This window comes from Notamacropus eugenii, chromosome 2 (assembly GCF_028372415.1).
Source record: "Notamacropus eugenii isolate mMacEug1 chromosome 2, mMacEug1.pri_v2, whole genome shotgun sequence".
Classification (NCBI taxonomy): domain Eukaryota; kingdom Metazoa; phylum Chordata; class Mammalia; order Diprotodontia; family Macropodidae; genus Notamacropus; species Notamacropus eugenii.
This window is the reverse complement of record NC_092873.1, coordinates 156,445,034-156,468,977: the sequence shown is the minus strand read 5'-3', so window position 1 is coordinate 156,468,977 and position 23,944 is coordinate 156,445,034. Positions and strand designations below refer to the sequence as shown.

General features: G+C 33.8%; 1 protein-coding gene across 9 annotated transcripts in view; it reads left to right on the top strand.

Annotated features, from left to right (window-relative positions):
- The window catches only part of SNAP91 (synaptosome associated protein 91), a 170,038-nt gene that overhangs the window by 95,695 nt on the left and 50,399 nt on the right, over window positions 1-23,944 (top strand). For all 9 annotated transcript variants that reach the window (XM_072642714.1, XM_072642713.1, XM_072642712.1 and 6 more), the window contains exons 11-14: window positions 13,213-13,240; window positions 15,505-15,614; window positions 16,329-16,450; window positions 18,152-18,316. In XM_072642714.1, the coding sequence (XP_072498815.1) occupies window positions 13,213-13,240; window positions 15,505-15,614; window positions 16,329-16,450; window positions 18,152-18,316 (425 nt within the window). The remainder of the gene's footprint in view (window positions 1-13,212; window positions 13,241-15,504; window positions 15,615-16,328; window positions 16,451-18,151; window positions 18,317-23,944) is intronic.

Below are 23,944 nucleotides of genomic sequence, written 5' to 3'. Positions count from 1 at the left end.
CCTGACTTTTTTTTTATTGTACAAAAGGCTGTATAGCCTTATATAAGAAAAGTTCATGATATAATTATTTTGTTTTAGAATCACCCTTTGGATGGAGTAAATGCTTTGTCCCCCCTTCCATTTCAGCTATCTATTTTCTATCAAAAGTCTTTCCCCCTCTGAATTGTGAATTAATACAGAGCATCTTTGGCCTAATGTTAATCTTCTTATCCCTAATTAAAATTAACAGACTTGAGTAGTTAACTGTTTTCATTTTTCTATATTTGTGCTTACCTGGGGACTTAAGCGATGGGTAAGTACTATATTGAGTGTTTGCTTTGCATTCAGTTATTACTGTGTATGCAAAAATACTCATAAAGTGGAACAGTATATTTAGAATATTTAAATGTCAAGTTTCTATTTGTTTTCTAATTTGTTATCTTTTTCAGTGGTGCTTTTCAGTCTCATAGAATAGATGGCATAGATTTATAGTGGGTTGTTATTTGTGCCTTCCTGAGACTGGGCAAAAATTTTAAGGACCTTCTTCTAGAAACATATTCCCCAAGCCTTGGTCTTAGTCTCTAAAATCTCTAAGATTTTACAGTGTGTTTTTTTAAGATTTTACAAAAGCAAATTTGACAAAGTTATTAAAGGGCAATTTCATTAATATAGGGTTTGGTTTTTTTTATCATTTTTCTACCATCAGTACAGAATAAGTCTGCTCTATAGGTCTGAGAGGAGATTTATATCCTCTTAAAAGGAAACCTACAAGTTTATGTTGATGCCTTGTTTATCTCCAGGATTACATAACCTACTCTCTCTGGTATTCTTCTGAGAATTCTGATATAACATTGTACAAAATCATTTTGTAGTTTATCTTTTGAAAAACTCCCAGTGGACAAAAAGGGATATCATTCTATGTGCTTTCATTTTGAAAAATATTTTTAAAAATCTTTAGTTACTTTAACTTAAGTTCTATTTATGAGGAAACCCATGGTCAATTTTCTATAACTTTCCTTTTAAGAGTAAAGGCCTAGGATATATTTAATACTATGTGGATTATCATGTAGTTACTTAATTTTATCTCAGTATTAGTTCAAGGATAGTATCAGATTTATTGGGCATTTTGAATAGAATTGAAGCATTTGAAATTTCTATATTTGTATGTTTACAATCTTAGATCTGGAATGGACCTCATATCCCTTAACCCCACTTACTCTAACTCCTTTTCTAGGACATTTTCTGCCATACAATGTTACTTTCCTTAATGTTAATATATTGGGGGAAAGTCCCTATCCTACTTAATGCTCTTCATAGAATATCAAGGATTCATACTAAGTTATCCTAAATTCTATAAAATACCATCTGAAGCAGTCATTCTATTTTCTTTCAGTAGTAAGATGATATATGCCACACACTTTTCGGGGGGGGGAAAGGTAGGCAGGGAACAACATTTATCATAAAGTCGAGAATTTTAATATTATCTTAAAATATTTATTATCTAGAGCAAAGGTGGACAACCTTATGAAGCTATTCCTTTTATAAGGAAAAATGTCACATACAGAAAATGAAACCAGTTTAGGATTTTGTTTATACATAAAGAACAAAATATAAAATATTCTACTTATACACTTTTGAAATTTAAAAAACAAAGCATACAAAATTTGTATTGAATTGCATTGCTAACAATTTGTTTAAAATTATTCTAGCATAAAGTCATTTAAAAGCATTGGTTTATGTAGGGGGATAGGATAGAAGTAGAGCTCTGAGGCATAAAGATAGCACTTAATTTTAAAACATTTTTTTAAAATAATAATACTTTAAATTATAAATTCTAAAAATGTTCATTTGTTGATGAAGGTTTTAATTCTTATTTAAAATTTAGAAGCCCAAAAATTCTTGAAATTTTTATGATTATTTTTGATGGAAAAACTTTAGCTTTCTGCCTTATAAAATGTGAAGTTCTATCTCATTTAATGAATAAAATGATCTTATGAAATAGCATCCCAATCTTACAGAATCATAGCTCCATAGTCTCTTAGCATTATAGAAGACCTTTGCCACCATCTAGTCATAACTTAGAATCCATATTTTTAGCCAACAGAAAAATCTTATTTACAAGGTCTAGCCTTTGTTGAATTAGGCCCAACTCAAAGTCCATATCATGATGATGAGAAAGCAGTGGCAAATTAAGGGAATGCCATGTGTGTGGCAAATTAAGGGAAATAAATATATACATACATATATACCTGTATGTATGTATGTGTATACATGTGTATATCTATATATCTATGTTTAGATATAGACAGATAGGAAGGAAGGAAGGAAGAGAGAGAGAGAAAGATACATAGATAAATAGATAGATAGATCAGGGACTTTGTGTGCTCTGAATTGTGAAAGCCTGACAGGACCCCCCGGAACCATGAAATGCTGGTGAATTAGATTTTGATGACTATCTGACTGGGCTAGAATCCCTGTCATTGTAATTCATCTGCTTCTAACAATCAAAAAAAAAATAGGCTGGCCTTATTTGAAACTATGATTATCAGCTTGACGCAGATATTTCCTTCATGTTCTGTTACAAGAAGACAACCTACATTGAAAAAAAAATCATACTAATACACTGCCTTTTAGAAATACCTTGGCACAGGTGGCGTTGACCACAAAAGCAAGCAAATAGCAAGTATGTATAAAATACATTGAAGACATGAATATTTTCATTATATACCATGACTGGGAAACTAAAGTCAGAAATTGTAGGCAAGGACTTTGTATCAATAATACCTTTTGTTACCAGTCACACAACAATGCATTGCTGACCAATATGAGACAATAATAAAAATAGCTATATCTAAATTTAGCTTAGATGAAATAGAGCTACCAAAACCAGAAGTGGGAAACTTGGAAAATCTGAGGTCATTGGAAATCTTCAGTTAATGCAAACTCTAGAAATTATACCTAATAATGAGACAGATGACAAAAACAGTTCCAGCATCTTAAATGATTCCAAAAAGGAGATGGGAATACTTAGACTAGAATTCCAGAATGCCTGTGGATTTGATGACATGATTCCAACTAGCTTAGATCTATTATACCAAAAGAGAGTATCATTAGAAAGCCATTATTTTCTGGAACTATCATGAATGAATGTATTTTCTCACAATATTGGACAGAAAGTTTAAAATCAGCAATATACAAGAAAGTCAAATCAATAAGCATATATTAAGTTTTTACTATATGTGGGGTATTGTGCTAAGCTCTGAAGATATGAATAAAGGTAAAAGGAAGCCAAAAAAAACCCAGTTCCTGCCCTCAAGGAACTTACATTTTAATGGTAAATGCAATAGGTAAACAATAAATAAAAGGCAATTTGAGTGAGTGAAGAAAGCATTAGCAACCTGAGGAACTAAGAAAGGCCTTCATCAGTAGGCTGAGCTGAGTTTTGAAGGAAAGCATGGAAGCCAAGAAGCAGAAGTAAGAGGCATTTCAGGCATAGGGACAGCCAGTGCAAAGACATAGATGGGATGCTGTATTCAAGGAGCTTGCAAGTAGGACAATGTTGCTGGAATATAGAGGAGATGGAGAGTAAAGTCTAAGAAGACTGGAAAAGTAGGCAGAGACCAAGTTGTGAAAAGCTTTACCAAAAGAATGCATATTTTATGCTGGAGGTAAAAACTTCTGGAAATCCTTGAGCTGAGAGGTGACATGGTAAGACCTGTGTTTTAGAAAAATCATGCTGGCAGCTGAATGGAAGTTGGACTGGAATTGGGAGAGACTAGACGCAAAGAGACCAATTATAAAACTATTGTATTAATACAAGAGCAATGATTAGGGCCTGAACTAAAGTGGTTGTGTGTGTGGAAAGAAGAGAACGTATACAAGAGATGTTGTGCAGGTAGAAATTCCAGAATTTGGCAACAGATTGGATAAGTGGAATCAGATTGAGGAGTCAGGGATAGCAATGGATGCAAGCCTGAGTATATGGGAGGATCATGGTTTACTTGATGGTAATAGAAAAGTTCAGAAGACGGGAGGGTTCTAAGAGGAAAGAGAATGAATTCTGTTTTGAACACTGAGTTTGTGGTGGCTACTGGAAATCCAACCAATGATATGCAAATTAGTTAATGGTATGACTGGAGCTCAGAACAGAATTGTAGAGGAAGAGAGGAACTCTGAAATGGAAAATAAAGAGAGTGCATTCTGTTCATGAAAGGTGACTCTTGCGAAAGCATGGAGTTGAGAGAGGAGTGTTATGAATGAAAGAAAGAAAAGTCCAGTTTGACTAGATCATATATAAATGTTTGCATGCATATTTATGTGTGCCATGTATACATTCATATATATGAAATATAAATATGCATCATATGTACATTCATATATTAACATGCACAAATATATATATATTCTCTTATTAGAATATAAGATCACTGTCTCATTCTTTGTATTTTTGTTCACAGGGTCTAGGCACTGTACTAAGTACAGAGTGGTTAAAGGACTTGACCAAGGTCACAAAGGGCAATAAGAGGCAGAGCTTAAATTTAAACTTGTTTTTTATTTTGAATCCACTGCTCTTTCTGCTGTATTATGCCATTTTCTGCCAAAGAAAGGATGTACAAAATTTTTGGTCATATACATGGTCACAGAAAATCCAACACAATGAAAAGGCAAGCTTATTCAGACAAGAATTAGAAAATTTGGACACCATTTATGTAATCAGTGACAGAATAATTATATTAAGACAGATAACTGAAGTACATAGCTTCTCTGCAAAACAGGAAAGCCATGGAGCTGGTTAAGATCCGTAACTGCTGGCTGACACACTTGTCAGTACTACACAAGTTACTAGCAAGGTACCACATTTTTAATAGAAGACATCAATACCAATCACCATAATATGACGACACCAGCAATTTATCCAAATATAGACTGATTATTATTTGTGTTTTTTATACAAAGTGTTCAATGCTTGCATCACAAAAACCCCCACAAAACCAAAGATATATTCATAAGAATGCAGTGTATTAGCTAATGAGCAAAACATGTGTGACTGAAGAGTCTCAGAAAAAGCAATTTATTTGCAATTCAGTAATTATTGAACAAGCTACACCATGATATTTATATTACCTTTGTTGCTTATCACAAAACATTTTAACCAAATTCTGCACTTGTGACTTACTCATATGCTACAATTACATAAAATAAACCCAATCATAGTGAGAATGTTAGATTATTTTATATTCACATGGAAAACTGCTGTATTTAAGATATGCCACCAACACAATAATTGGTATCAAAAACAATTAAAATATGCCCCTAACAAAATAATTGCCATCAGAAATAATTGCTGTATAATAGGACATCTTTCATCAATTTAAGCTTAATGTGGTTCTGACTAGCTTTAAATCCAAAGGATCATGGATTTATAGAATTAAAGTTGGAAGAGACTTTGGATACCACTGAATCCAACCTCTTCATTTCACAGATGAGGAAACTGAGGCTCAGGAAGGTTCAGTGACTTGTCCAGGACCACACAGCTCAAACTTAGTGACTCTTCAACTACTCTTCTTACATCACTCCACTATATTGTGTGTACCTTTATCAACTTTCTTAAATAGAATGAAGTACAGTTTTTTTCCCCTTCCATTACCAAATATTTCTTTTCTCTCCCTCTTACCTTCCCCCACTATAAAGTAATTTCTTTTAACAAACATATGCAGTCGGGCAGATCAAAGCAAATTGAACCAAATATTTTATTAATAACTTTTTATATGTGGATATCAAGTTATATGATTCCACTAAAAATATATTAAAGAGCTACTTCATGTCAAAGAATTTTTTTCTTTGATGATATCAAAATGTCATTTAAACTAGATGTGTAAAATTCTTAATACATGGCAAGAAAAATTTAGAGACTGAAAGTTTAATCCAGGAGTCACATTGAACTAATGAATGAAGGTGATACCTACAGATATCTTTGTCTTCTCCAGGCAAGATACATCTAGCATAAAGATGTTAAGAGACTGTGGAAGTTAAGAGCCTTATTGGCCGTCTAAAACCAAAACTTACTGGGAAAAGCAATTCAAAACAACTTTTGCTCAATAGTTGCCTTCATATACATTTTCAGAATTGTAAAAAACTAAACCAAAACAGATTTAGTAATTGTCTTACTAAAAACTCACATTATACTAATGAAATACAGAATTTATCCCCCCTAAATAAGCTATAGAAAAATTAATATTTCCTTATCAGAAAGGAAGAAGATAATTGATAATATTTTAGGGCACATGATGAATAACTTTTAAAAAAAACACAAAATTACTTTTAGAACAATATCATTTCACTAAACAGTTGTACAAATTTATGTTAAATAATCTATTAAAGCAAAACAATCCTTTTACACCTTCATAATCAATTCTGTCACTCACCACAGCTTTTCCAAACCTTTTCATCCCTCACACCTCTCATCCCCTTGGCCTCATTCTTTCAGCTGAGAACCTTGCTTCATATTCTACTGAAAAAAATTGAGTAAAAAAAAATGTCCTGTTTCTCTCTGTATTTGCACTTGGATCTCATCAGCTCCAATAGACTCAATATAATTTTATGCCGGTTTTTTTCTGATCTAAATGATAGCAGTAGCAGTAATAGCATTTAATAGTGCTTTCAGGTTTGCAGAGTGTTCTACGTGTGTTAAAGCATTTGATCCAGCCTCATCCTCTCTCCTAACTTCCAGACTCACATCTTCAACGGCCAGTTGAATATTTTGAGCTAGATGTCCTGTAGGCATCAGCAAGTCAACATGTCCAAAATTCAACTCATTATTCTTCTACTCCACCCCCAAACACCGCCCTCTTCCTAACTTTCTATTACTGACAAGGGCTATGCCCTCCTCCTAGTCACCCAGGCTCCCAAATTAGGAGTTATCTTCAACTCCTCCCTTTATCTCTTCTCCTGCACCCACTCCCATTTCCAGTCAGTGGCCAAGTCTTTCAGATTCTATCTTTATAACACCTCCTTCTCTCCACTGACATGCTCACCACCTGGTTGCAAGTCCTCCTCCCTTCATTGCCTAGACTATTGCAGCCTCTTAGTCTCTCTGTCTCAAGTTTCTCCTCTCTCCAGTCCATTCTCCACTCAACTGTCAAATCAATTTTCCTAAAGCACAGGTCTAACCATGTAACAAATCTCTGCCCACATTTAATAAACTCTAGGGGCTCCTTTATTTCCAATATCAAATATGAAATCTGTTTGGTAATCAAAGACCTTCCTACTTTTCCAGCCTTCTTACATTTTAATCCCCTCTACATATGCTGTGTATGTAGAGGACAGGCCAGGGATACTGATCTCCTTGATGATACGAGATATTCCATCTCCCACTCCTGCCATTTTTATTGGTTGTCCCCCATGCCTGGAATTCTCCTTCTCATCATATCTTATTTCCTGGTTTCCCTGGCTTTCTTCAAGTCCCAGTTAAAATCCTGCCTTCTACAAGCTGTCTTTTCCATTCCCCCTTAATGCCACTGTCTTCCCTGATGATTTCCAATTTATCCTGTATATATTTACATATTGTTTTCCCCATTAAACTATGAGTGCGGATTGTTTTTTGCATTTTTTGTGTGTCCCAGCACTTAGTAAAATGCCTGGTATCTAGTAAGTACTTAAATTCCTCTTGACTGACTTACTAGTAAAACCCACTTGTATCAGGTACAATGCCATTACACTTTCTAATGTAATTTGCCAGAAGTTTATCTCTAGATGATATCCATGAAACTGTTAAGGTCAAGAATGAAACGAAAAGGTCCTCCATAGGGAACATCCAAATAAATGCAACCAAAAATAATATTGATAAAGTAGCATTGGGCTACTAATATATGACTGAGTCATATGAATTTATTTGTGGATATGTAGTTTTATGATAGCAATTTATAACCTTGTCATTGCAATCAGAGATTATAAAAGAGTTATTCTTAACAATACTGGACTTTGTAATCATTATAGATGATGCAGTGAAATGGTGAAAAGTTATAAAACACATCATTTCAGGTTGTAAAATTTTGCACCTGTTGAATACCTAACAAAGCTATCTATTAGTTAGAATTAAACATCATAAGTTCACTATCATTTACTGATTTGATAAATTCACATACTACAAATACTGAATTCAGAGCATTATCCCAGACTGAATTATTGCCCACAATCACTTGTACTTAATACTGATCCATAAAAATTTATATTTTTAGTACATCATCATTCTAAATGCTCCTAAGTCAAAGTGAGAAATAAACTAACTTCTTCTACTGATAGGTTTAGAACTATTAGGGATCTTAAAGGACATCTCTTCAAATCCCATTATTTTACAAATGAGGAAACTTAAGGGAAGACAGGTTAAGTAGTTTGTCTGAGGTCACACTAGTGGTGAATCCCAGAACAAGCATTTTTTTTTTTCCATTTTCTTTCCCTGTCCTGGATCCCCACACACTTATCTCCCATGGCCAATGTGCAATTATTTATTCAGTTTGCTTAACTAATGGGGTTTGGATCCAGGATAGCACAAACTCCAAATCCTGGAAAATAAACCCATGGTGAAAAAAAAAAAAGCTCTAAACTACATCCCCAAATGTTCTTTCAAGCAAGTGAGAATCCTTTTTTTCTCCCAAAAGGAGACCCCACTGGGCCTTATCTGATTTCAACTTAGCTTCCTCTCACCTTTCAACCAAAAACCAAACAACAAAAATAATCAGAGGGCTAGAGATGAAACTGAAAAATACAGAAAACGTACAACACGCAAAACCCTGGCTTAGATAGAAGGAGCAAGGGAGTTAGCTGTTCAGGAAAGTAGTGAAATCCTGTGGGATTCCATGTCAGAAAATTTTTCACAGGGGAATACAGGGTTGAGGATGCCAACTCTGATCTAGGATAGCCACATCCACAATCTGAACACAATGGGTATGCCAGGAGACCACAAAGTGTTTTATTACATATTATTCCCAGGTCTTATTACTTCAAATCTAGCAATTTTTCCTTTGAATTGTTGCACTCTCTTTACTATTTTTATTATATTGGCATTTTTTCAGTCATCCAGATCTGAAACTTATGATTAATATTTGACTTCATCCTCTCCTTACCTCCCTATATCTGATCATTTCTCAAAACCTAGAGTCTTTGTTCAAAATATTTATTTGTTCCCTCTTAATCAGAATTATAGAGTATATAGAGAATCATCTAATTCAATCTCTACCTGATCAAGATTTCCCTCCATAATATGCCCAAATAAGTAGGAATGTTAGTTTTTCCTCATATTCTTTGTAAAACTGTGAAACTTTTACTCATTGCTCCTAGTTCTGCCCTCTGAGTCCAAGCAGACCAAATCTAATTTCTCTTTCTTTGACACCCTTGCAGATAACTTAATATCATGACTTTGTGCCTCACACATCCTCTCTTCAGTAGGCAAAACACCTCGAATTCCTCTAACTAAAGGTTACATGGCATGGTCTTGAATCTTATCACTATCCTTTTTGCCTTTTTCGGGATGTTCTCTAGATTATCAATATCCTTCCAAAAAATGTGACACACAGAACAATACTTAAGAAACAACCTGAATAGGAAGATCTTCCCCATCCATTAATAGGTCTGTGTGACCTGCTTTGAGCTCTGGCCCAGCTCACAGCTATGATACAGCCTGACTCACATGGAGCCCATTGTGGGAGGAGCTTGCCCAAGGGAATGTTAACTGAAATTGAGTGCTGGGGAGAGAGGTATGAGGCTGAGGAGGTGGAGGGAGGAATTTTGCCTAGGGGAACTTGTTTGTGGGAAGTCCAACAGAAAGAATACTTAAGATGTTGGTACTCTCTGGATTGGTGATGAATACCTTGATAAATTTTACCTCCTGGTATTCTAATAGTGATGTTCTAAATAATATTTTGGTTTTGCCTTTGAGGAAGAGAGTTTATTATACTTTGCGAATCTGCCCTGGAAATACGTATGCATATTCATACCAGGTATTATGGGTATTACATTGGTGTTACACTAGGGCAAGTATAGAATGGTATCTTACTCATTCTAGACACTCTGCATCTCATAGCACACTTTAAAATTATATTTGGGATTGTCAGGGTGGAGTTGAAGTTGTGTGTGGGTTTTGGTTTTGGTTTTAGGGTGGTTTCTTTAGCATTCATGTCTCTAATTCATACTGAGCATATAATGCACTAAAGTCCCCAGATTAAACTTTAGTCAAACCTCACCTACCCCATGTTATATTTTTGTGAATTTTAGCCTTTTAGTCCAATCATAGGACTTTACTGTTATCCTTGTTGAATTTCATCTTATTACATTCAGCCTATTTTTCTATCCTGCTCTCCACCCCTTATTTCTAGCTGTTGAAATTTTGCTTACACATATCCTTTTCCAAATTTTCTCTGATTTTCCTCCATTCCCTTTGATTTCTCTGTCCTCCAAATCTCCATGCTACTTTGTCCCTTTCTTTGGCAATTGTATATATAAATAAAAATTTGTAAAACAGATAACTGTATAATATTGATTTATACACATTCTCTTTTTTTTTCCTGGATTTTAATCTCCTTTATTTGTCTTTATAGCTCCTTTCAGGGCCTAGACCAGTACCTTAAATATAAGTTTCTAATACTTAGTGACTAAATGAAAAAAATGAAAAAAAAAGGATAGATATTTGTGGCTTCAAGGCCTTAATGAACCCTTATTCATCAATTAGATTTATATCATGTAAGCTCAATCTCAGTCATCTTCAGTAAGTAGAATGACTAACTTTATATCACAAGCATAGACCCTTTGGCAATAGTATCCCAAAAGATTTCACTCACTTCTTTAGCCATACCTGTTCACTAAGTAATTCCAACATACTCACTTTACTCCTTTTTTCTAGGAAATAACATATGTTTACCCACACATAAATGGTTATCTAACTATAATTCATAACAGAGATTCAGGATTCATTCAGACATTCATTCAATCGAAGGCAAGGGTTGGTTCACTTGTCATGTTAGAGTTGCCTATTTGTAAAACTGACAAATTGATGATTAATAAGAAATGAACGTTTTTACTGAGATTTAAAGTATGAATTGAATGAGTTTGACTCTTTCACATTAAATTTATTCTAGACTAAGAGTAGAATATGTATACATATATGGGTGTGGGGAAATGTGTGTAATTTTTAAGATAGGGAGCACATTTTTAAAAGTATTTACTTATTGTCTGGATTTTTCTTCATCAGCTAATATTCTAACCATTAGCTTCAGCTGATTCCTTTAAAGAATTCCTTCATGTAAAATATTTTCAGAAATGAATAAATTCTGTCATTCCTTCCCTGAACACTCATATTTAATGGCTTCTTGGTGACCCATCCATTTTCCATATAGGGTTTAGGGCTTTGCTTTCTGAAATTTTATTTCATTTGGTTTTCTCTTCCACTTTCCCCATACAAAAAGAAGTATGAAATAAGTTATTGACTAAATTCTTTGGGGAAATGTGCATATATACCTTCCTAGTTTCTGAGTTCTGCAGATGTAAAGAGCAACATAATATGAATTCTTTTATCTCTAGTATAACTTTTTGAGATGATCCCCAGTGGGTAAATATATAGATTTCTTTCTAGGATATCTTTGCTTTAAGGAATATACATTTATCCAGCTTCATCTTTAAATGGAGTGCTAGGCGTGTTTTTTTGGTTGCTTGGTTATAGCCCATAAATTTATTAGTTAGCCAGTGTGCCTTTACTCCAGTGGTAATTGTTATCCTAAGGGAAAAAAAACTTAAGAAACACATTCTATCCATGTTCTTTCTTAAATGTTCTACATATTTGTAGATTTAAATTGAAAATTAGTCTGTAATAGAAGTTTAACAATCTACTTTTGTCTAAAAACAATTCATGACCAAAACTTTAAACTCTGGCATGCATCATATCCTAGGCAGAGAGACTGTTTTATTTTGTGGCGTGGCTATTTCTTTTCATTTTCTTCCCAGAGAGTTTATATGTCACCACACTCCATTTATCATTTGAGCATCTCACAATCCCAGCGTTTCCCTCTCTATCTATATTAAGGTGCTATTGCTTTTTGCGTTAAGGTCTATAGAATGTGGGGTTTTAGGATTTTGGTGTTTTTGCTGCATTTTTTTTTTTTACTAGAAAAGTACCATTGCTTGGTATATGCTTCTGCTTAAATAGTCTTATTATCTCTTCATTTGCATTTACTAAACCAGGAACAAGCTATGAGGCTATTGTATAAGAAAATACAGAAGATGTGATGACCATAGAGGGAGTTTTCTTTTGTCCTGTAGCAGTTTTATTATAGATACATCAAGTGAAATGAACTTTAGTCATCAGGATGTGCAAATTATGGCATGGTTCCTCTAAAAGTTTGGTTGGAAACATCATTCACATTAGTTCTACCTTTTTAAATAAATCTTAGTAGACCTTATTCTTTAAAAGTTGTCTAACATTTGTTCTTTTCTTTAACACTTAGCTATATATTGTTTTGAAATATGTAAAAATGAAGTTTTTGCAGAATTACAATGCTCACTTTTTTTTCCCCTTTTTATGTCCTTTTTAAATAATTTTTCCTACATGTGGGGTAGGAGCTTCTCTAGTTTCAATATGGTCAGTTTTATGATATCATAGAAGTTTCGTAAGGGGTGAGTAGGCTATTTTATTTCTGGAAATATTTAAAGTGGAAAGGAGATTGAGATATTACTCTATAGAAATTCATGCAACTAACATGACTGTTGCAAGGAAAGCACTTTGTGAATTGTACAGTTCTATGAATTCAAATTGTCATTATCACTAATAATGTCAGGTGAGTAGACTTTGGTTCTAGGTACAGTTATGATATTTACTAACTGTTACTTTGTCCAAGTCACTTCACCCACTCTTTTATCTGCTCTCTTTGTTTATAAAAATTGATCTTTAAAGTTCTGACTCTAAAACCCTTATGATTTGATAAAATAACAAAGAAAATTATATTTAAAGAAGGTAGCATAACTTAATATAGAAAAACTTGAAGTCCTAGAAAATGTTGTTACTGAAAATTGTTTTTATGCTAAAGTTAGTATTTCTAATAGATGGCTTTGAGATGTCGTTTTATGCATGGACACTATACATGTTTACACCTAAGGAAACTAAACCCTGACATTTTTTAAGTTACTTGAAATGTTTCTGTGTATATTCATATACTTTCCTTTTTTAAATTTTTCTCAATTAAATTTTAGATCTGGTGCTCCCTCTCCACTGAGTAAGGTAAGTCTTATTGTTTTTTGTATTAGAAAAATAATAATAACAATGATGTAGCAAAGCATTGCCTATTTGGCTTTTTTATCTTAAAAGCTAAGAGCCATCTCTCTAAATTTACATTATTAACTTTTAGATATGACTCTTACTCTAGTTACAGTTTTGAAACATCCTAAATTTTGTATGAGTTTATCTTATTTTTGATGGATTTATGTTGCTCAAATAGTGGAGATTGTGCCAGACATCTTAAATGCCTGGATTAAGATATCAGATACAAGAGAATTTACTAATGTCAGTTACTTTTGAGTAACCCAGGATATCAATAGATATTTATTAAGCTTACAATGACAGCATGATAAAAGATCCTGCCTCTGACATTTACTACTTTGAATAACAGTGGTCGTCATTTAAATCCCTGGGCCTCAGTTTTCTCATCTTGAACATAAGGGAATTAGATTAGACTAGGGTCTCCAAGTCTCTTCCAATTCTAAATCCATAATCTAGGATTCCTAATACTTGATCTACACTATACTTTGAAGCATTTTTTTCCCATAATTAATGGTTGTTGACCCAGAAATAATCTAATTGTCATCCCTTTGTTATCCTGTAAGATTTTTCGCTTTTTTATCTATGTGTAAATACTGTTAATAGGTAAAACTACTAAATAGTAGGATATAAAGTTTTATTGTCATTATATGCAAAGGATGACAAAGTTTCAGGAATATTCTTGGAGTATTATTTGTTGTAACCTGAAATTTATCTGATTTATCTTTTTTTTGTAACATCCAGAAATTTTGCTTGGCTGCAACAGCTATCATGTGTCTTACCAAGAACTGTACTGTGAACAAGCAGTTTTACAAAGCCACCTATTTATATTCACGCTTTCCTGCTTTTGTATCTGTTGCATTTTTACCTGTTTAAGCTCTTTTAACAAGATTTGTGACAAAAATGACATCACTTTTGATTTCTATTGTTGTACCTATATTAAGCCTATTGCTGTGGTCAAATGTGGTTGAAGAGGATATCTGAGTTTTATTTATTATGTGTGTTAATGCCCAGAGCTGAAATTTAGCATAACTAGCCCCATTTTATAGACAAAGCAGATTTAGCTTAGTAGTTTCTGTCACTTAGAAAATATTATTTAGTATTTGAACTATATACTAATTCTTATTTGAAAAAAAAAGATTTGAGAAGCATTGTGCACAACAGAAATCTGTATACTGCCTTTGTTTATTTAAGTGTTCTGTAACTGGTACTCCTATCTATTTAATTCTGACATCCTGGTTACAGAGTTTATAGATTTGAAACAAGTACTGTTTTGCCTCTGTACAACTACTGAGGTGTCTCCTACAAGTATTCACCTTTTTGATCCTTTTTCTGGAGTAGTTTTCTAAAACAAAACAATACAAAGAGTTTGGTGGTTTCTCTTTCTTAATTTGGTTGTCCAGTTAGGTTAGTGATATGATCATTATCTTGAAGCATTTGTTGTACTATTAATTCTTTAGGCAGAAATGAGATTTCTATGTCTGGTTTGCTTTGATACCAGGCAGACCTTCCCTTCCTATTGATAATATTCTTCTGAAACTATAGAAAAGTGGAATTATCTCATGAAAGGAAGCAGAGCTAGTGTGGTGGCTAACCAGAACTTTAAGTATTTATTTCATGTTTCAGCTGTCTCCATCTGATAGTTACATAGTCTGCCTCAAATCGAACTAATCCAGGAAAAGGATTTATAGGCTTTGTTGTTCTTTTTCAGCTGGTTGTGTCAGATTAGTGGGTGGATATGCACAAGATATTCTCAAGCTGCCAGTGACTTGAATCATGCTTATGAGTCATTCTTTGCCATCTCTGAATAGTTTTGTAAGTTGGATTCTTAGACACTAAAGACATGCAGGAAGATAGGTGAAGAAAGGGAAGAGAAAAGAGTGGTAGGAGTGAGTGTATTAACTGAACTAAGTGTCTTGGCAGTTGCTTCAATTGTTTCTTCAAATATTTAAGTTTTGGCAGCCACTAGATTTTAGGCATTGACAATATGATTGTAAATATAGAAATGAAAGTCATTGTGAGATTAGATGTAAAGTGTTTGGTAAATTAGACTTTTGTAATTTGAGACTTTCTTCATAGTCTAATAAAAATTAAACCACTTTTTTATTCTATGGTGACTTAACTCTTTGTCATTGCAAAGGGTAAACTTCTGCAGTAAGTTTATCTCTAGCTTATGTGTGGTATAAATGCTTACTAGAGTATTATATATTGTACATCTTTACTTTCAGTCTTCTCCAGCTACAACTGTTACATCTCCTAATTCTACTCCAGCTAAAAGTATTGATACATCCCCACCAGTTGACCTATTTGCAACTTCATCTGCAGTAGCTCCCATCAGGTTAGTTAATTATTATTGGTGAATTGTTGATATTTTAGTTTGATTTTTATTTCATTTGTACAGGAATTTTGCTTTTTTTATATCACCCTTACTGATATAGAAAGTAAAAACCTGGTATTCAAGTTTTCTGCTCTGGGAAAAAGAACTCTTGGCTATGAAGACAATGTTTGAAACCTAGAAGTATTCCATGGAAAAAGCCTGGTAATTGGTTGGTAGTAAAAAAATAAAATTAAAGTTGAGCACTGGACTTAAAAAACAACAGGTTTGGGGATTTCAAGGCAGAAAGAGAGATGGAATGACAATAGAAAGTGATCAGATGAAGGAATTTCAGTGTTTGTGAACATGAAAATGGTGTATTTATAAGTGATGGCAAGATCAAGGGCATGACCATTTCTGTGAGTGGATGAGGTCATGTGACATGAGTTAAGCTGAGGAACCATGAGGTTAAAGTATTTGAAGTAGTCTTTATTCTACATAGAAGAAAGATCATTACTCCAAACAGCAGTAACCAGAGAGAAGAATAGTGTTACCTTGCTGCTATATTCTAATTTATATTCTAATTTCCAGAGGACTTGAATACAATATTTTAATAACCAATTTGTGAAAATTTTACATATTTGCTATATCTGTTAGCCAAATTTAGCAAATGTTCACATATGTGATTCTTTAAAATATGCTAAACTAATTTTAAAGACTTTTTTTCCTTTCCTTCAGCACATCTAAACCATCTAGTGATCTCCTTGACCTCCAGCCAGACTTTTCATCAGGGGCACAGTCAGCAGCAGCAGCAGCAGCACCTCCTCCAGCACCTTCTGGAGGGGCAACTGCATGGGGAGGTAAGGAGAAACAGTGGAAACAATTTATATCTTCCTGTCTCATATTATTTCTAGGTTGGTCTAAAATGTAATTCTTCTCCATTTTGAAAAAAAATGTTTTGCCTCTTTTATAGTCTGGCAATTCTAAATGGTAGTAGAAAATGAGGAGAGGGGAAAGACCACAAGTGATGTTCATAGGCATATAGTTGTGTTAGCTTTTTTTAAAAAACTGCAGTACAATTAAAATTTTACATGCATGTATTAATTTGCAATATAAGGAAATGTTTTACCCAAATTTTGAGTTTTTTTAATTAATATTAGGATACAGCAAATTAATTCAAAGTATGAATGGTTGTGTTTTTTTAATAGATTGTTAGGATATGGCGAAATTAACTCAGTATTAATTCAAATCCATCTGGAACTTAAAAATTTTATTCATTTTAATTAGATATAACATTGATCATGGATTTCTTTAGATTTGAATTGGTATTTTCCTCATATTGTCCTTGATATGAACCAACGATTACAGTTAACTTCTGGCAATTGCATTATAATAAAGGTATTAATTTTTGGCAAATACTGCATGCTAGAAGACCAAAACATTTAATATTAATTCTCTTCAGGGATTCGAAATAAATCTAGTGTTGGCAACATTCATTTTTAAATTGTTTTCCAGTGTTCATTTCAACATTACACTACTCATGACATCCTTAAAATAAAACTACAAAATAGTCTGTGGTCCTGTGCCATTCCCCCCTTTCTGTAAAGTTCTGGAAAGGGGGTAGAAGATGCTAAAAATCTTAGACTACCTATAAACTTTAACTTGGCTGTTGATACTCGTTTGAGAAGCCTACCCAATGATCACTGAGTGGATTAAGGCTAAACCATAGTTGGTTTTAAATATTTTATACCTCTGTGAATGTATTGGTATTCTTGTCTTCTTTCACTTAATCATTGGCTCAATCTGGGCAATTACAAGTAGTAGTAATACTAATTAATCCCCCAGCTTTTAATTTGTGGTGTTATCTCTAGCTATTTAAGTGTGAGACAACAGTTGATTGATGGGTCATCTCAGAATTTCTGAGAAGTTTTATTGTAATTCACCATCTTGTACATTACTTTTACTTTATGTTAAATTCTTAAATATTATTTTTCCTTGAGTTTATTTCTTTCCAATTTGTTATGTTTACCTTCAATTACAGCATCCAAAGCTTTTGTTGGTTTTCTAGTACATGTGACTACTTAAATGATACATAGGTCTATTCAGAATCTGCATTTATAATGAAACCATTTAATTAGATAAAATTATGTATTTGAACAAGAAATACATTAAGTTTATCTTATATAGTGCAGTTATTGGCATTCTCAGGCTTTATTTAGATCTGCATTTATGATTTTAAAATACAGTTTAAAGTTGGTCTGATTCTGGTCATTTTCTCAATTATTATTGACAGTTTCACATTGCTGAATTCCTTATGCACAATTTTTGTTAGTACTTTACTGTTGATACCATTCAATGTCTCAGTTTTAACTTTTGCTTCTTTATATTGCTATCATATAATGGAAATTATTAGACCTTTTGGGAGAAGGTGAGTAATATTTAATTATTAAAGTTTTGAACTGATTAATAGTTTGGTCATTTTTTTTTTTATTTGGAGTCCAGTATATCTCTTCCTCTCCTTTTCCTCTTTTCTATTTAATCCTCATCTTTGGTGGATATAGATTCTTTGGCTGCGCTTTCCACGGTTCCTTCTGAAGCACAGATTTCAGATCCATTTGCACCAGAGCCTAGCCCTCCTACCACTGCTGAAATTGCAACTGCTTCTGCTTCCTCTTCAACTACCACAACTATTACTGCTGTCACTGCTGAAGTGGATCTTTTTGGAGGTTAGTTGAGTTGTTCTTTAAAATACATTTCTTGCAGGACTATTAGAATGATTTAATAATAAAAGTGTTTAAAGACTTTACATACATTTTGGGGGAGGGCTTGGACTTTTGGTTTAGTTTGGTTTTTCCCATAAGTGTAGGAGACTTCCAGTGTGAACTCCCTCTAAATTATACAGATTGGTACTTCATTTATAAATTATATTTTTTTCATTTTATTCTCAATTAACAAGCAATTATTTTCTGTCTGCCATCCCACCCCTATTTAAGAAAAAAAACAAAACTATTATAACAAGTAGATCAATATAATCAAACAAAGGCTCAAGGTTCAAATAACTGTGTATACATAGTACATTGCACTGATTCACCTCAGTTTTAGGGCAAGTTGCAATAGAGATGAGCTGGCAGTTTTTTTGATCCAGTTAAATGGTCAGGTAGAATTTCTAAAGTGTTAAAGGTACAAATTACCTTAGATATAATATAGCATAATTCCCCTCCCTGTGATATTAAGTGATTTACCCTAGGTGATACAGTGAGTTAATGGTAAGTTAGACTTGAATCCATGTTTCTTGATGTATGTTTCTGTCTCTACTCTCCCTCCTTCACTTAGTATTAAAACTTCGCCTGAAATTCATAAACTTTTGTCATTAAAGAGTGAATGAGTACTGAATAGTATTAAGGGTGAGGTGGTGACTCAGGTGGGTACTTTAGTTGTAGTTAGAACAATAAGGTAATTGTAGTTCATTCAACAGTTAACAAAAAGAGGTTTACTTAGCCATAAGCAGAGGTGTTCTACAAGGATACTTCAGCGATAAGGTGTAGCTAGCCTCCCTTGTCTCCAAATGTGCCTAGTACAGCAGGATCGGGTATGGTGACTCTGTGGTCTTGGGACAGGTCTTCAGAGAGCCACAAAATCTGAAAGACTGACTACGGATGAGTGGACTATCTATGCCCTCAGGAGACCAAAATACCATATCATTCTGGCTACAGGCTACCAGAAAGTTGTATTAAAGGATGGATAGCATGAACCATGGCCTTCTGGGTTCATTGAAGACCCAGGGATAGCTTTGTTATAGACTTTAGGGGAGGAAAAAACCAGTGACCTAATCCATATGGCAAGGAGTACCCTTGTAGATAATGATCTTATCACAAATAAGAACATCATGGATGTCTGATGTCTATATTACATATAGGCCTGGACTAACTCCTGAGGCAGCAGGACTTTTACGGTGATGGCTACTGAATTATATTGTCTAACCTAGAAGACATGAGAAATTTTGGAATGGTGCTATCCTCATTTCTCTCCTAAGAGCACAGGAGTAGAGACTGAAAGTTTCTAAAAACTATTCATTGAGCTTTCCTTGTGGTTTGGTCTATGCCTTATTCTCTTACCATCATTAGCCCTAGATTTTAAGAAAACACTGAGATGAACAGAGCATGTTTAGGCCAGGCTCAGAAATGCATAAACAGTCTGGTCTTCTTGTTGAAGTTCTAGAATTGACTTGAAGAGAACAGAATTGAACTTACTGGCATTCTGTACTTGAACATGAGGCATCATCTTGCCATCTCAGATCCAGATTTATTTGCATAGAACTTTCTGGATGTTTACTAGAATAAAGGTTTACCCTAATTTTTCATTTCATAAGCCACAAAGCATTTCTTAGTCCCCCAGGCAAAAAAAAATAACCTTTCCTTCTTCTGAAATCTCATAGCAGTTGTTACCTCTCAGGTACTTATGTTCTCTTTTGGATTATATGGTTTTATGCTGTATTACAAACTTCTACAGCCAAGGACTATTATTTACTTTATCACTGTATCTGACCAAACACTTCTTCATAAATGCTTCAGGCTCAACTGAATTAAGTTTTAAATTGTTATAATGTTGCATCTTTTAGTTGGAGAATAAGATTTTCCTTCCTTGGATACAGAGAACTAACATTAGAAAATAGGAAGATAAAGTAATAAAGAACATTTTGGTAACTTTTTAAGAATTAACTCAAATGTAAGGGGAATGGAGGAGAAATCAGCTAACTTACCTATGACTTATCATTTCCTGGTATATCTGAGGAAATGAATGAAAACATACATAGCTGACCATTTAAAATACTAAAAGTATCATTAAAATAGATTCCCTACCCACTGAGCAAGATATGGTAAGATCAATCAATTTTGTCTTTATTAATCACTTAACCTTTTTCCTCACTGTGCTGGAAGATGGAGATACAAAACCAATCAACAAAACAATTCATTCTCATAAGAGTTTACATTCTAATTCTATATATATGCCAAGTAGTTAAATGGTTTGGGGAAGAGGATACCAGCAGTTGGGGGAAGTGGAAGAGGATTTATCTAGATGGTAGAGCTTAAGCTGCTTCCTGAAGGAAAAGAAGGGCTCCCTGAGAAGGTGAGGAGAGAATTCATTTCAGGAAAGTTTGGCCAGTGAAAAGGCTTGGAGATGGGCAATGGGGTATATGACATGAAGATTGAAGAGAAGGCCACTATGCCTGGATCATAGAGTATTGAAGGGGGAATAAGGTACAGAGTCTGGAAAAATAGATTGGGGCTATGTTATGAAAGGCTTTAGAAGCTAAGCAAAAGAGTTTATATTTTATCTTAAAGGCAATAAGGAATCATTGGAGTTGAGTACTTAAGGAAAATCACTTTGGCAGCCATGTGAAAGATAGAGTGGAGTAGTGAGAGACTTGAAACAGACCAATCAGGATGCTATTACAGTAATCCAGTCATCTAGTTTTCCAGCCCTTATGTGAAAGATATCCAAGTATGTGGTTATGGTCCCACATATCTGCCATTTCTTCATTTGGCACTTTCTCCCAGAAGTGGAGAGAAGTGGAGATAGCCAGAAGCAGCATTCCTTCCTTCTTTCAGTTGAGGAAATATGACCTCAGAATCTCCAATGTCTGTTTTCCTCATAAAACAATATAACCACAATCTAAAGCAGTGGCATCAAACTCAAATAGAAATGGGAGTGGGGGGCACTAAACTGCACATAAAAATCCCTGCAGGCTACATATCTACTTAGAAAAACACACATTAATATTATCTATGTTTTACTGTATTAGTATTTATTTTGTTAAATATTTCCCAGTTACATTTTAGTCTGGCTCAGAGGCACTGAGGAGTGTTATGAGCAGCATGTTCCCCCGGCTACATGTTTAACATATCTGATGGAAAGGATAGGAATTTAAGACAGTTTTTTACTTTGTTACATATCAAAGTATCTTGGGATTAAGAAGGGTAAAAAGATCACTTAAATGTTATAACTTTTCATTCTTTCCCTCATTTTTCATTTCATTTGTCCCCTGCTTTATTGCATGAATTGTCTTAGCCTAGAGATAGGAGCTAGAAGAAATTCATGAGACACAGAAGATGTGGATAGATTGGGCAACAATTTTGTGTTGAAAATGTTTTTTTTTTATGCCATTAGCTGCCTTTTTTATTTTGTGTAATCTGCAGGAAGTTTCATATTTACTCTTAAAGAAAAACTCAAAAAAAGAGAGAGAAACCAGCTTTCATCCATCTTAATATAAATAATTTTCTACTGTGAAAGGTTCTCTGTAATATTATACCAGCTATATAGTAGCATTGAAGTTTAATAGTCATAAGATCAATTCATGTGGTCCAAGGAGAATGTGAGTATTCTGCAAATATTTTTGTGATTTCAGATGATTCCATAGTTTTTACTGTCAAGTACAGAATGCCATCCTGGACTACATAGAATCCATTGCATAGTGGCCTAAAGTCCCAAAAATGATCCTTTCCTCATGATTCCACTAAGACTTGTGCCTCTTTTTGCCTCTTTTCTTATCTACTGACATAATTAGGCATACACAGTGAAAAACTTGAGTGTCTACCTCCATTAGCTCAGTATTTTTATTTAATGGTGGTATTTTATTTAATAAATTGGCACCACTGCTTCAAGTGGTGTAGGTTGCTGAACCTCATGTGTGTAGTGATTATTATATCAGTTGTATTATGTCATGGTTTATATTTTTTAATATTCCTTGTCTACTTAGACTAGACACAATAGTACTATTGTGTTGTTTTTAGAAAATAAATTTAGTAAATTTCATCAATTAAGCAGACAGTTGTGTTTCCCAAAGTTAATTTAATGATAGACTATAGCACTTTATGAATGTGTAGCTAGAACTTAAAATTTCTGTATGGGTAGTAATTACTCAAAACTAATGCTACAATATCAATATTACTGCATAATTTGTGAGATAGTAAACTTTTGTGTTAAGTTTGGTAACACCTCAAATTAATACCAAAGTAATAATCTTTAGTCTTGTATATATAAGTAACTTAAATATTTTTTACATTTTCAGGTATTCAAAAAAGTTTTTGATTGTTTAAATCTGTTAACTTTAAAAATAAGTAATGGTCCTGAGATCAAATAATAAGACATCAAAGATTAGTGTGGTATAAAGGGAAGGTCTTTGAACCTGGAGTCAGAGGGCCTGGGTCCAAATTCCACTTTTCTACTTATTACATATATATTCTTACACAAATAATTTCCTACACATATAATTTCTGTCTGAGCCTCAGTTTCTTCCGTAGTGTTGCAATGTTAAAGGGTAGAAATTGATGACCCCTAAACAACCTTTCTATCCTTAGAACCTTTGATCCTAAGAAAAAACAATTGTCTCGTTAACTATCTGTTGTTGGAAATTTGGGGTAATACGTAGGATAGAGTGAATCTGATAGAGATGAAAGAGCACTTTATGCTGCCCAAGCCATTAGTAATTGTCTTATCATTTTCCCAGACACCCTATCCTGTTTTCTTTTCTCAGTCTGAAATGCTGTAATTGAAATTAAAATCTCATGTAAATTCTTAATAACTTATAAAATAGAAATTACAGTCCTTGCCCTGAGACACATTAGACCAATGGTAAGACAGGATAAATTCATGGATGATACCTATGTATTGGTCTTTGATGGGACCTGGACTTGTGATTTCACTGGCATTGCCTGAGTCACCTAGAGGTGAGGTAACTTGTCAAAGATCACAGAGAGTCTCACAGCATCAGTGAAAGGTGAGGCTTGGGCTTCTAAACTCCAAGACTAGCTTACTATCTGCTATAGCTAGAGCCTCTCAGGAAAACTTTTATAAATTCCAGTAAATGTGAGAGAAAAACCATAAAACATTATATAAATGTGCTGTATCTGATATATGAAAATTCAACCACTAAACTGAACTTTGAGGGTTTTTTCCTGGTAATAGTGAATTTATAGTGATCCTTTTATATAAAGTTTTGCCTAATTATTGGCTTGCACCAAAAACAGATGGTTTGTGATCTGAGGGAAAACAATTTCCATAGTGTAATAAGGTCAAACATTAGATTGCAGTGTTTGTGTTGAGTGGTTTTAAATAAATGTTATAACATTATATCGTAATGTATATCATATATGTATAGGTAGCAAGATATGTCTGGTTTGTGATATGTGCATAGTCCCAGATAAAAATTAATCATCAGTTATCACATTTTTTAGGTTTTCTGGAACTAAATTGGCAAGCATTAGTCAACCTTTAAGGTGGATGAAACTATATTTAATTGAATTTGTTAAAAACTGTTTAAAATGAAAAAAGACTCGATAGGTTCTCAAATACTT